This window comes from Grammomys surdaster, unplaced genomic scaffold (genome assembly GCF_004785775.1).
Source record: "Grammomys surdaster isolate TR1022 unplaced genomic scaffold, NIH_TR_1.0 121858, whole genome shotgun sequence".
NCBI classification, from domain to species: Eukaryota; Metazoa; Chordata; class Mammalia; order Rodentia; family Muridae; genus Grammomys; species Grammomys surdaster.
The window spans coordinates 7088-21938 of NW_021617544.1; the positions used below are offsets into that span (position 1 = coordinate 7088).

At 43.2% G+C, this 14851-nt stretch overlaps 1 protein-coding gene across 1 annotated transcript in view; it reads right to left on the reverse strand.

The window, feature by feature from the left end:
• The window catches only part of LOC114636083 (F-box/WD repeat-containing protein 15-like), a gene marked incomplete at its 3' end in the record, with an annotated part of 16747 nt that extends 2270 nt beyond the window's left edge, over nucleotides 1–14477 (reverse strand). The window contains exons 1-2 of the mRNA XM_028784373.1: nucleotides 14418–14477; nucleotides 1433–1642 (exon numbers count right to left, since the gene is read on the reverse strand). Coding sequence (XP_028640206.1) covers nucleotides 1433–1642; nucleotides 14418–14477 — 270 coding nt within the window. The remainder of the gene's footprint in view (nucleotides 1–1432; nucleotides 1643–14417) is intronic.
• Nucleotides 14478–14851: the final 374 nt, after the last annotated feature.

A 14851-nucleotide genomic window follows, 5' to 3' on the forward strand; every position in this document is an offset into this window, starting at 1 on the left:
ACAGAGAGAGACACAGAGAGAAAGAGACACAGACAGAGACAGAGACACAGACACAGACAGACAGAGAGACAGACAGAGAGATGAGACAGAGAGACGAGACAGACAGAGAGAGAGACAGACAGAGAGAGAGACAGACAGACATAGAGACAGACAGACATAGAGACAGACAGACATAGAGACAGACAGACATAGAGACAGACATAGACAGACATAGACAGATGTAGAGAGAGAGATAGAGAGATAGAGAGGTAGAGAAAGAAAGAGAGAGAGAGAGAGAGAGAGAGTTCAACCCCAGGGCCTCCAATGGCTTTTTCTGTCCTATAAGCATGCATGTGATACATAGACACACATCGAAACAAAATATTCACACACAAAATAATTTTTTTCCTTTTGTTTTTTTTTGAGACAGTTTTTCAGAATTTCTCTGTGTAGCCCTGGCTATCCTGGACTCACTCTGTACACCAGGCTGGCCTGAAACTCAAGAGATTCACCTGCCTCTATGACATGCACCACCACGCCCAGCAGGACATTTTTTTAAAAGAAACTTTTGTAGGACCAGGTAGTGTATTATCTTCAATCCCAACACTCAGAAGGCAGAGGCAGTCTGAGCTCTGTGAGTTAGACCACTCTAGTCTACACAGTGAGGTCTAGGCCAGCCAGGACTACATCATGAGATTCTGTCTCAAACACATGAGGTAGGGTTTGTGCAAAGATTTTCCAAGCCCTAAGACCCTCTTCTCCAGTACTCACAATGTCAGTGTTATACTTTTTTCTCAATATCTTTCTAATTTTTCTCCATAGTCTGTACCCAAATTCATGGATTAAGCAATAATAAACATTTCAAAGACAGGAAGATGTAAAACCACTTAGAAAACTTGTGTGTGTATGTGTGTGCATGTTATATGTATATTTATGTATGTGTACGTAGATTACATACCAGGACATATATGGAAATTAGAGAAGGGCGCCAGGTATCCTGTTATCCTCTTCTCCTGATTTCCTGAGAGAGTCTCTTATTGGACCTGGACTCAGGCTGGCTTGGATAGCAGCTGTCTAGTCCCAGTGACCCTGTGTTTCCATCCCCTACACTACTGGGGTTACAGGCACCTTTAGTCAATCTCACTTTTTCTTTGAGTGTCAGGGATTAGAATTCGGGACTTGCACATGCTTGCACATCAAACACTGCTACCAACTGAACCATCTCTCCTAGATCCGAGGAAAGAATTTTAACATATTTTTAAGAGAATGGATTAAAGAAATGTACATGAAATAGGTCAAAGGCTAAGGGATGGCCATGCTTATGGTATACTGTGATTGACTCTCAGGGTTTGCAGAGACTCCAAGATGGCAAGTTAAGATTGGGCAGTCATGGGCCCTCAAATTGGCAAGTGTTCTGTTCTATGTGACTATTCCAGATTTGGGGGTCACTTACCAAGACAATCGGGCTATACTTTGTAAAGACAGCTTTCACTGTTTGACAGGGAAAGAGCAGCTTGTTAGTCACCAGAGCGTCCCTGTTGTGACAGTCCCACAGTTTGATAGTTTGGTCTATATCTTCAGTGACCGCAATCTGCATCTCAGGGAGGGTTGTCAACATCTTGATGTAGTTGGGCTGTTCTGGGCTTACCCAGGTCACAACACCCTGGGGAACAAGAGCATCATCATGTCTGAGCACCTCCAGTTCAACTGCTTTCACACAGCAGCTTTATTTGGAAGCCTCATCCAGAATGGAACCCCTTCTTACTTACAAGAAAAGAGTATGAAATTTCTAAGCATCTCTCACTGGACATGGTAGCACATGCCTAGCATCCCAGCCCAGGGAGGCAGAGACAGAATGCTCTCTAGAAGTTTGAGTCCAGGCTGGTCTACAATGTCAAGTTGCAGGCCAGATGGAACTACATTACAAGACTAGATCATAAAAAAAAGAAAAAGAAAAAGAAAAAGAAACACAGGGCTGGAGAGATGGCTCAGCATTTAAGACCACCAGCTGTTCTTAACAAAAGGACCTGTGTTCAATTCCTAGCACACACATGGTAACTCACAGCTGTCTGTAACTTCAGTTCCTGGGGACATGACACCCTCACACGGACATACATGCAGGCAGAATACCTATGTACATAAAATTAATAAGAAACACAAAGAAGAAAAACAAACATCTAGATTATCTGAGGCAGGAGTGTACAGGAAAATAGGATACATATATTGTGCTCAGAGGCAAACACACACTCACTAATCAGACCAGAAAGAACATGGCTGTCAGGATGGCTCACCAGGGAAGGGCACTTGCCACTAAACCTGATGACAGGAGTTCAATCCTCAGGAACCACATGGAAGGGGAGTTCTAACTCCCACAAACATGTGTGAAAAACAATCAGCAGCCCTGTGATCAAAGCCATTTCACCTTTACTAACAGTGCAAGCAGAGAGCGTGTGCCTATTGTCACTTCTAGTGGGGCTAGATTTCTTGTTGTTTTTGTTTTAGAGACAGCTTCACTCTATATTCCTGGCTTTCCTGGAGCTCACTATTTAAATCAGACTGGCTTCAAACTTGAAGGCCTCTGCCTCCTGAGTGCTGGAGTTAAAGGCCTGGGCCACCACTTCTGGCAGTATTACGTTTTATAACACATGAAACAAACCTATTTACACTGAATCAATTCCAAAACTGGTTATTGTATGATCAATTCTTATACATTGCAAATGAAAAAACAGGTTGTTTCCCAGGCTTTTCTTTAGCTTTAAGAAAAAAAAAATCAAGGAGCTAGAGACATGGCTCAGTGGTTAAGAGGACCTTCTCCCGGACAAACAGAACCAACCAATTTTAAGAATGGATTGATGTTCACTCCATTAGACTCTTTTATCTTTTAAAATAAAAAAATATTTGAGAGAATGGAGGATAGTGAAGAAACACATATGGAGTTATCAGCATTCACCCAGTTCTCTCCTCCAATGGCTCAGCAGCTGGTTGTCCCACAACTCAGAGCACACAAGAGAAAAATACTCTTGCATAAACCAGCAGGGACTGCACAGTGGGAATCTAGTGTCATAATGCTGAGACAAGCCATGAGTAATGTCCTCAAGAGCCACAGTCATGGCCAGTCCTGTGTTCTTTCCCACTTGTACTAGGGTCCCCACCATCCCTCTCCCAGGACATCAACTGGGCTCCTAGCACTCACAGCACCATAGAAAACAGAGATGCTCTACCTACACAGTGTGCTGCTGCCAGATCAAGCAACACTGCCACAGCTCTAGCCGTGTTTCCTCCCCTGAGACACACAGCCCAGGAAGGTCTCAAGAGAACTCTGCTCAGTACAAGCCACACCTTGTTCTGTTTAGCTCCTGGGGTGTTGTACCCCAATCTTTAGTAGACACTATCAGAGAAAGAATCATGTGGAGAACAGCTGTGTCAATTGCTCCACACCCACCCTGAGAGAGAGCACAGCTCCATTGTGCTCCCCAGTCAAAGAGTGGGGGCCCATTCTCCTAGAGCCACAGGCAATGAGAGGGCAGGGCCAGCTCTCCTGACTACCGTAGGTAGTTAATTGAGGGAGGGCATCACCCCCACATCCATGCCAGCAGATTGGCTCTAAGCATATCTGTAGTGTATTTCTCTAACCATCAGTGTAGAAGGACTCAGCCCACTGTAAGCAGTGCCATTGCCATCATCAGGGTGGGAAGACACAGCTCACTGTAGGCAGTGCCACTACCAGGTTGGTGGTCCCTGGGTGATATAAGAAAGCTAACTAAGCAAGCCATGGAGAGGGAGCCATAAAGAATAACCAATCCTTCATGGCCTCTGCTTCAGTTTCTGTCTGAGCCTCCTCTGATGAACTAACCTCCGAGTTCTTTCCTCCAAGTTACTTTGGGTCATAGCCTCTTAACACAGCAAAAGAAAGCACACTAAGATACAAACATGTAGCCAAACTATATTATGTGGTAAATGTTAGTTCTCAAGACTATCCAGAAATGAGATCAACCTGGATTATGGAATTATTGACAGTTAGATAAAAGCCATTGGTCCTCAGGAACTTCTGAAACAAGTTCCCATCTGCCGAAAGTATCTTTAGCCTTGTTTTTGCTACTGTTATTAATTTACAATGTACTCTCTTTACTTACTAGATACATTCTAGAACAAATAGAGACAGACTGTCTAACTCCAATATACTTAATAGATACTGGCTCTCATTCCTGTCAGAAATCTGCTGAAGGTAATGTTAAATGTTACTATGGTAACTATGTTACTATGCTTTTCTAATGTTAAAGCTTACTATGATAGACAGAGACTATCAAATCCTGACAGTGAACCCCCAACTCCCCAGATCTCTGAGTGACATGGGCACAGTGACAACAAGACTGCCTAGACTGTGATATGATAACCACTGAGAAACACCTCTCCATTGCCTTGCCCACTGCCAGGGCTTGGTCTAAACTGTGGACAGAGGATACTCAGAGAGTTACATGTCTCCTATTGCCTAAGAGAAGTGACTCATTTCTCACACATTCCTTCCCCACAGGAAAAAGCTTCTCATCTTCTAGGCCTGATGGCCAGACTACCTCTGCCTGAGGAACAGTGGAATTGTCCACTGCAGATCCCATGAAATGGATGTCTCTATTGTCTCCAAGGGAAAAAACCGAGCTGCCAAGATAGCTAGAGCTGTTTCACCTACCACAGGACATTCTTACACTCCTCCAAGCTCCTTACTTCCTTGACATCCCCCCTCATAAATAACAATAACCTGTCATTTCACCTTCTGCTTCAGACCCTGAGCTCGGCCCACCAACTCCTTAATGTCATGCCACTTGGGCACTTTAAAGTTGCTGACTATGTGTACCCCCTGAACTAACTCACCATTGCCACTTACAGCTTCTCCAGTGACCCTGCCAAGTAATCTTACTTCTCCTTTCACCAGCTGCCCTGACTCTGGTGTTGCCACGACCCCATACCTCTTCTCTATCACTCTGAACTATAGACTTAAGGTGTTTCTCATGCTAATCTATATAAGCAGCTATCATATTCAAAAGGTCAAAATTTCAAGTTTGCTTTGTCTTTTAAACAGAGTAGTGCGTATCTCCTGGACCCTTGGTAAGTGTGCTCCCTTGTCTTTTAAGACAATAACTCAGGGTTGGGGATTTAGCTCAGTGGTAGAGTGCTCGCCTAGCAAGCACAGGGCCCAGTGTTCGATCTTCAGCTCCAAAGCAAAAAAAAAAAAAAAAAAAAGACAAGATAACAAAATGACAATAACTCGAGGAACCCAGCGCTATGATAGAGTGTACACAGACATACACAATGGACGGATGCATGTATACATACTTGATCACACACATACAAAATGGATATATTTATATACACACAGAGACACACACATATAAAATGGGTATATGTATATACACACACAGACACACACATACAAAATGGATATATTTATATATGCACAGAGACACACACATACAAGATGGATATATTTATATACACACAGAGACACACACATACAAGATGGATATATTATACACACACAGACACACTTTTTAAACTATGCTCTCTACTTATTCAAACTGAAAATAGTTTTGAGGACTGCAGACCCCACCCCTGACTTCCCTACTACAGAGTTGCAGGGTTGAATGTGAGGCACCCAGCAAAAGCAAAGCAGCCTGAAGAGGGGACAACAGGCCACAGTGCAGGCCCAGAAAGGAGCCAGAGGCCTCCTTGTGCTACACTTTTCTCAATTTTCATTCTTACTTCTTCCTTCCTTCCTTCCTTCCTTCCTTCCTTCCTTCCTTTCTTTCTTTCTTTCTTTCTTTCTTTCTTTCTTTCTTTCTTTCTTTCTTTCTTCCTTTTTTTCTTTTCTTTGTCTTATTTTGAGACAGGGTTTCAGTATCTAGCCCTGACTGACTAGCCTGGATCTTTATATATATAGTCCAGACCTCAAACTTAGAGATCTGTCTGCCTCTCCTCCCAAGGGCTGGGGTGAAAGATGTGTACCACAGTCCTTGGCTTGGACTTTCTGTTTGCATGTTTGCTGAGCCAGAGGATGGCCCTGGCTTCTTTCTCTGAGTGACTGATTTAGATGTTCACATGCAGAGCTGTTATAACTCCTTGTAATAGTCATGAGGCATTGCTACCACAGACACAATAACAATGGATATTTTCCATCCATGAAGGAGATCTGATAATCTTTACAATGTATAATTGTTTAAGGTGTGTGACTGAATGAAAGAGGACAAATTCCTATGATCCAGGCTGGCCTAGAATTCACTGTGGAGTTTAGATTGGCCTCAAACATGAAATCTCTTGCCTGCTGAAGCAAGAAAAGGGCATTTGACCTCCTGGTACTGAGGTTACAGACAGTTGTGAGTGGTACTGACACCATGTGGGTACTAAAAATCAAACCCAGGTCCTTTGGAAAAGCAGCCAGTACTCTTAACCACTGAGCGACGTCTCCTGTCCCTAAACAGATACTTCTTCTGTTTGCTGAGCCAGAGTATGGGGTGTGTGGGAAAATACACTCTCTCCCAGGTATAGACACTGCTTATCTGACAGTGGCAGGGTCCTGTTCTCTGCAGGGACACTAGGAGACAATGCACTCCTTGTCTCTGCCAACGTCCCAGAAGCTACCCAGGCATCCCTGGACCTGAGAAGCATCACACTGTTCTCTGTCTCTGCCACCAGTCAATCTTCTCATCCCGGTCTACATTCTTCTCTGCTTTGTTGTATCTCACTATGTAGCTCTGGAGGCCTAGGCTCACTATGTAGACAAGGCTGGACTGGAACTCACAGGGACCCACCTGCCTCTGCCCGCTGCTGAGTGCTGGGATGAAAGGTGCACATCATCAACCTGAGATGACCTTTTTCTTTTCTTTTTTTCTTTTTCTTCTTCTTTTTCTTTTTAAAGACACCTTTTCTCTGTGTAGCCCTGGCTGTTCTGATACTAACTCTGTAGGCCAGGCTGACTTTGAACTCAGAGATCTGCTTGTTTCTGCCTCCCAAGTGCTAAAATTAAAGGCAAACACTACTGCCACCATCATCCAGCTAGGATGTCTTTCTTTTTAGGTCATCGGTAAATGTATTTAGAGCACATTTAGATAAACTAAGTTCCTCACTTGAGATTGATAACCCAGTCATAGCTTTGATATTTTTTTTAATTCTGTGAATGAGTGTGTGTGTTTGTGAACTTGACCACAGGTGCCCACAGAGTTAAAGGTGTCAGATCTCCCTGATGTTAGAGTTACAGGCAGTTGTGGGCTGCCCCAGGAGGCTCTGGGAATAGAACCTGAGTCTTCTGTAGAACCGGTATGTGCTTTTTTTAATTGGTGACCCATGTCCCCAGTCCTACAGTCATATATTTTATCATATTAAATGACATTCACACCTTTGTCAATTAAGACAATACAAGTTCCAGGGATTGGGACGTAGATGTGTCTTGTAGAAAGGGCTACCATGAGTGGCCACTGCAGTTATTGAATAAAGACATATTTGCACATTCACAGTGTTTGGAAATCCTGTAATACCACCTTAATTTAACAACATTAAGGAGGACAGAGCAAGAGTGCACACAGATTCTTAACCAGTGCATGCTGCAAACAGTTGGTGCCTTGCTGGGTACGGCAAGATGTTTGTAGCTCTTAATAACAGGCTTCAGTGTGTTATCCAGTTGTTTTGGGAAACTTGCAATCATAGTCTTCAGCTTCCAGTAAGACATTTGGCTACCCTGAGTTTCCGTAAACAGACAGCAAAGGCTCAAACACCCTTCCAGAGAGAGAGCAAGAAGGACAAAGGAGAAGCTCAGATCCTGCAGCCCAGGCAGAGGACAGAATACAGAAGGTTCTGAGGATGAGTGCAGCCGGGAACATCATCTGACTTCAACCACATTAGACCTTGTCCTGGCTAGTCTTATGTCAACTTGAGACAAGCTAAAGTCATCTGAGAGGAGGGAACCTCGATGGAGAAAATGCCTTCAAATGATCGGGCAGAAGGCAAGCCTGTAGGGGTATTTTCTTATTTAGTGATGGATGTGGGAGGGCCCAGCTCATTGTGGGCCATTCTATAAGGCAAATGGTAATCTTTGCAACAACAATTTCATTAAACCTAAGTATTTATATAGTCAAAAATAGGCAGAGATGCTGGGCAGTGGTGGCACACTCCCAGCACTTGGGAAGCAGAGGCAGGTGGATTTGTGAGTTGGAGGGCAGCCTGGTCTACAGGGTGAGTTCCAGGACAGTCAGGGTTACACAGAGAAAACCTGTCTCATATAAAAAAAAAAGAAAAGAAAAAAGAAAAAGGAAAGAAGAGAAAAAGAAAAAAATAAGCAGGAAACCAGGCAAACCATTAAATTCCATCACTCAGGAGGCAGGGGGAGGTGGATATCTCTGAGTTTGAGGCCAGCCTGGTCTACAGCCAGTGCTCTTAACGATCAGGCCATCACTCCAGCCCTGAATTTTGATTTCTTAATGAAAATTTTATTTGTTTTGTTTATTTGTGTGTGTCTACATATGTCCATATTTTAGATCTGAGTGGTATGTATGTATGTATGTATGTATGTATGTATGTATGTATTCATGTGTCTACATGTGTGCATATGTTAGATGTGAGTGAGTATCCACGGGAGATGGAACAGGGTGTTGGATGACCTTGAGCTGAAGTCACAGGCTAGCCGTGTATTTTCATGTAAAGAGGTAAATCGGTGGCTAATAGCAGTTGTTCTTGCAGAACAGCTTTGATCCAGCTTTGAGTCTCAGCACCCACATGGCAGCCCACAGCTCCAGTTCCAGAAGATCTGATGCCCTCTTCTGAGGCACACAGGTGATACACAGACATACATGCAAGCAAAACAGACATACATGCACGTGAAACACTTGTTACAATCATACAAAAATGGATTATTGTTTTGGGTTATTTTGGAGGCATCTCTGGAGCTGCAGGGATGGATCTGTAATTAGGAGTACCAGACACTGTACCAGGGGACAGAGGTCAGTTCCCAGAAGCTCACAACTGCCTGCAACTCCAACTCCAATGGTTCCAACACCCTCTTCTGGCTTCACTGGCTTTGCATGCTGGTGCATGTGTGTGCACATGCACACACACACCATTTAAATAAAAACAGTAATAATTAAACAAAATTTTGTTTGAAAGAGAAACGTCAAACATCCCATATTTTAAAGCAGGATTCTTTCTGGCCCCACAGACCACTTTTCTATGTTCCTATTCCCAGTGAAACGCCCCTGGCAACTGTTCCCTTCCTCCAACCAAACACCCATTTCCTTTGCTGTGACACTACCTGTCTTCATCTGCAGTGAACTCCTTCACAGTTCAGACCCCACAGTCCTCCTTACAATATCCGCCCAGCTCAGGCCTTCAGGCTGCTTTACTGTTCTCCTTACACTCAATAGCGCCTGTGGGCAGACTGCAAATAAATTATTAAGAACATTTATTTATCTGTTTGTTATGTTTCCTTTTAAGCAATACAATTTCCTTAATGAACGGAGTCTGTCTCTGACTCACTGCTGAATCCACACAGTCCAGACTTCTCTCTGGTGCATGAGATTTCATTACGACCTGCCGGATGAGGGACTGGATTATTAAATCCTAAACCAGTGAGAATATAAGCGAGCTAACTCCCATGGTTACTACTGACCGTGGCTGACCCAGAGGGGCTCTGCTCAAGGGAAGCGTGAACACAGATCAGGAATGGAGCTCAGCTCTCCCTCCGAAGGACAAGGGAAAGATTTCCCTCCATGACTTTAAGTGTTTTCCTTCAGGAAACCAATTTACATTATTTCTGTTTCAAAATGTGTGTGTATTTCTTTAAATACTCTGTCTACTCAAATTTAGTTCCCTAGGTAGTTCTCTGATGAGGTCATTCAGATTGACTTTCGAAATCTTATTATTTCTGAGATCTTATTATACAGCATGTATAAATTGATTAAATACTTATATATGAATTTTTATTTTCTATTAAATGTCTTTTTAATATAAATATATCATTACATTATAACATGTTTCATTACATATGTACAGAGAGATCTGTAATCTGATGAACTGTGATAGGTCCCCGTCTCCCAGTTTCTGTGGTGATGAGGAGCCTGGCTTTGAGGAAAGCTTGGCTCCCAAATGCAAAACTACCTCTTTCATGCAGAAAGCCTGTTTTCCCATTGTAAAAAAACCAATGAACTGATGCAGGTGGTGACCCAGTTATCAGGTGGATTTAGGATAAACAAATGGTGCTGACAAATTCTCCTACTGGGAGAATTAATTAAGGACTAATTACTGTGGTCTCTTTCGAACATCTGTGTAATAGGATGTGCTCACATAGCATCACAAGAGGGTGAGTGTGTCTTTGCACGCTCCCAGTGTGTTACCTGTGATGTGTGTTATATTCTGACTTAAGGCTTATTAAAGCTCTTTTCTTTCTGATTTATCTTTGTAAAGGTTTCTGGGTGGAGAAAACGTCTTGTTTTAAGCTGGGAACTGAGAAGATGGTTCAGCATGGAAAGGACTTACTGCCAAACGTGAGGGCCTGGATCAATCTCCAAGAGCCACATGGGAGAAGGAGGGACAGACTCCCCCATTATCCTTTGATCTTCATACAAAGGCTGTGCCTTGTGCACTCCCACACACATACAATAGAGAAATACAAGTGTGTGTATGTGTGTGTGTGTGTGTGTGTGTGTGTATGGAGGTCCCTGCCCACAATTCCAGTACTTGGAGGACAGAAGCAGAAAGATGAATTTGAGGCCAATTTCTACATCCTCCAACTCTGTCTCAGAAAACAAACAAGGCAAAACTATTTCCCCAACACTGACCACAGTAGGAAAAATTATTTTGCTGGAGGACGAAGAAAATATACAGCACAGCAGCAGAAATAAAGATTAAATAACAACCAGGGATGTATTCTTACATTGGAGCTGTCTGGTGGTGTTCTGTATTTTTTCATCACCTTATTGGGGGGGGGGAAGAACTACAGACTAATAGACTTACTCAGAATGTGAAAATATATTTTACAGTTCCATCAAATCTGCCACTGATCTTTTTTTTTCTGAAAAGATCTACATTTTAGGGGCTGGAAAGTTGGCTCAATGGTTAAGAGCACTGACTGCTCTTCCAGGGGACCTGAGTTCAACTTCCAACAACCACATGGTGGCTCACAACCATCTGCAATGGGATCTGATGACCTCCTCTGGTGTGTCTGAAGAAAGCAACAGTGTGCTCATGTACATAAACTACGTAAACAGATTGTTTAATCTATATGTTTTCAAATAAATCTGTTCAAATTATTTAATATGTGTGTATCTGGCATGTGTATGAGGGAAAACAGCTTCAGTATGTGTGCGGAGGTCAGAGGACAAGTTTGGGGAACTAATTCTCTCCTTTTGTGAGTTCTAGGGATTGAACTGGGTTTGTCAAGCCTGTACATCAAGTCCCTTTACCCTCTAAGCCACGATGTCAGCCCTGGGTAAATATTTTGGAAAGTCCATAATGTTAAAGAGGAAGCTCCCTGGGTGTTTTCTAAAGCGACTGTGGACAGTTACCGCATAGCTTTGTTGACTCATGGTTATTGGAAGGACACATATGAAAGTTAGGGAAGGGTTGAACTATAGGAACAGGATACAAAGTGAAGTTGTTCCAAGTGAGAGAAAGAAAAAGATAGACTTGGAAGAAGTCGTAAAAATGGTTGCAAGCATCCATGTCTCTTTGTAAGCGTTCTTCTTATTGTGGGTATGTATTATCCAGCATAGGAGCATATGGGGGTATGGAGTCTGGAGGACAGCCTCAGCTGTTGTCATTCAGGTGCTGTCTACCTTATTTTGAGACAGTCTCTCATTCTTAGTGCTCTGGTGTTCAGTGATTGGGTGAGGCCAGCTGTGCAGCAAGCATCAGGAATCCACAAATCTCCAGTGCAGAGATTACAAGTGAGCACCGAAACATGTGCCTGGCGTTTTTAAAGGAGAGCACCTCTTTACAGAAAGACTCTGGAGCCCCTCCCATTCAGATCAGGTCTGCTCCTCTTCCTCCCTACTTTCCCGCCTGGCATACCCTGCACACTCTACTTCCTGAGCTAGCGACTGGACTTAAGCATGCCTAGCACTCACTCCAGTGTGGAACTGCACCCAGTCCATTTGTGTCTTTAGTCAGTTCTGCTCCTGTGACTCTTCCTGGGCTAATACAAAGCAGCAAATGTGGTCCTGCCATCTCAGAATATTTGTCTCAAGAGGATAGGCCAGCTTCCTGTCTCTGGGGGCTGTGTTCAGGCAAGTAGATGATCCTGGGCTAGTCTGATGACAGAGAAGCCTGACCTTCTTACTCATCATCCTCCCCCCCCCACCCCCAGGCACACAAGGGACACCATCCAGAGGATTAGCTCCCAAGAGACCTGCCACCTGGTGGCAGATACAGGCATTACATGCAGCTGAGAAGGAGCTAAATCAGAAACCCATTAGAAAGAACAGCTGAGCCAGGGAAAATCACCAACCCCCCCCAAAACATGAGGTAAATGGTTTATTTAAAGCTGTGAAATTTTGAAGGCAGTTTGAATGCAGTTGTGTGTAACCGACAAATTATAATGAAATCAACCAATCTCTGATTTTCTTTTGTTTTGTTGACTCAGGGTCTCATATAGCTCAGGCTACACTTGAACTTGCTAAGTAGACAAAGATAACCTTGAACTTCTGATCCTCCTACCTTTGACTCCCAACTCCTAGGATTATAGGCATGAGTCATCTGTCACATCAGTGTATCAGATGCTTTCAATTTGAATATGTCCCTTTCATAAATTTTCTGTTCAAATATACCTTTCAGCTAAGTCTTCATCCTGGTTTTGAGAGAACTGTGTTTCAGAAATATATTCTGTTTATGTGGAAAATGAAAATACTGCTTAGAGGGATCATAATTAAGAAAAAGAAAAAATAATAATGGCTCAGTACATAAAGCTCTTGCTGTTCTAACAGAAGGACCTTCCTGTGTTCAATCACCAGCATCTACTAAGGGGAAACCATGTCCGTTCTAGCACTGAGGAGATAGAGGAGGAGGGAGATCCGAGGCCAGTTTGGTTAGACTAGCTGAATCAGATTGGTTAGCTCGGACTTCAGTGAGATCCTGCGTCAAAAGGTAAGGCAAGGAATGACTAAAGAAGATACTCGTGATTGACCTCTGTTTTCCCATGTATCCGTGACACACAACTGCACATGAACACACACACACACACACACACACACACACACACAAATATGCTGGCTAAATTCTAAAAATAACTACAAACTCACAAAATAAAAGCAACATCATATGTAAGGTATACTTACTAGAGCCTGTAAGAAGGAATTTGATGTTTCCCTTGCTGACCTCTCCACACGAGGGCCATGTGGACCTTCTTATTCAATAATAATCACTTAGAAACCGAGATCTATTATCTTGAGTTGCTATTTTCTGTGTCCACAGGAGGGGGGCTCTTTTTCCTGATCAGAAGTAACTACTAAGTTCTCCAGTGAACCAACATAGTGCATCTGTCTCCTACTGACCAAGAAGCCTATTGTGGTCTCAGAGCTCACAAACTGGGGTGGAAACCAATAATGGAGTTATAGTTTCTCCATAAATGTGTCAGTGCTGGAGGTACACATACAGGACTTGGTGTGAGTGTCAGCCCATGGGTGGTGGCACTCAATGTGATCCTACCTAGATTCAGAGGGAATCGATGTCACTGTAACGAGAAGGAAACCAGGATTCTCTTTCCATATCCTCATGTAGTGTTCACACATCTGTTGAGTTTTACATTTGTTTATTTATTTACTTTTTTACTTTTAGTATTTGAGACAGAGTTTCTCTGTGTATCTTGGGTTATCTTGAAACTTGCTGTGTAGTCCAAGCCTGCCTCTGCCTCTCGAGTGCTGAGATTAAAGGTGTGCACCTCCACACGCCCTTGGAATGCACTCTTAATGTGAGTGGAGCATCCTTGAGAGGGTTCTGTATTCTAAAGTGTCTTCAAGTGAGGACAAGAGTGTTACTAAGAAGCGGGGATCCCTGGGTACCAGTGAGATGACAGGATTCCATCTAACAAGACCCCAGAGGTAACATTTCATGGTCAGAAGCAAGAGAGATGCACTTGCTGAAACCAGAAACAAGGCTGGCTTTTCAACCCAGGGGTCTTGAACCATAGGATTTTTATGTCAGTGGCAAGCATGCCTTGCTGTTCCTAGGACTGGGTCCCGTCAGGAGGCAATGATAATGGCATTCATGATCTACAGCCAAAAGCAACAGAGTGCAGAAAACTCATTTAAACCACCAGGCAGAAAATCAAGATCCCCTATACAAATTTAGTAGGGATCAAGTTTTACACACAGAGACCATTATTCAAACAGCATTTGGATGTACTTGCTAATGGACATTTGCATGTATAAAAAACGTTTATCACCTAGTCTTTGTCTAACGGGACTTACGGGGAAAGGAATACTCCTAGATCTATTGAGTGCAGTTGGAAGAGCTCCCTCTGACGCCATGGTGATTTAAAAAACGTAACTTATGACTTTCACAATAACGCGGGAAACACTGAAACCTAAGGGTAAATGGCCCATGTCTACCTTGTGTAGATCAGTGGCTCTGTGAATTCACTCCAGTGTCACTTTCCTGGTCTGTGATATAAAGTTATGGCAGAGACAAATTCTGGTAAAAGACTCGTGAAGTAAAATTCATCATGGTGAGTAGGCCAAGGATTGCCTTGAAGGATCAAAGCATTATAAAGCAGGCATGCTTCATTCTGGGAAAGGGGAGCCTTTGAAGAAAAGGCCATTAGGTTCATTGCAGCTTATGTCTAACTACTGTCAAAGCAACATAGGTTATGGCAGGGGAAAGTCAGCCAGCAAACCCTGACCTG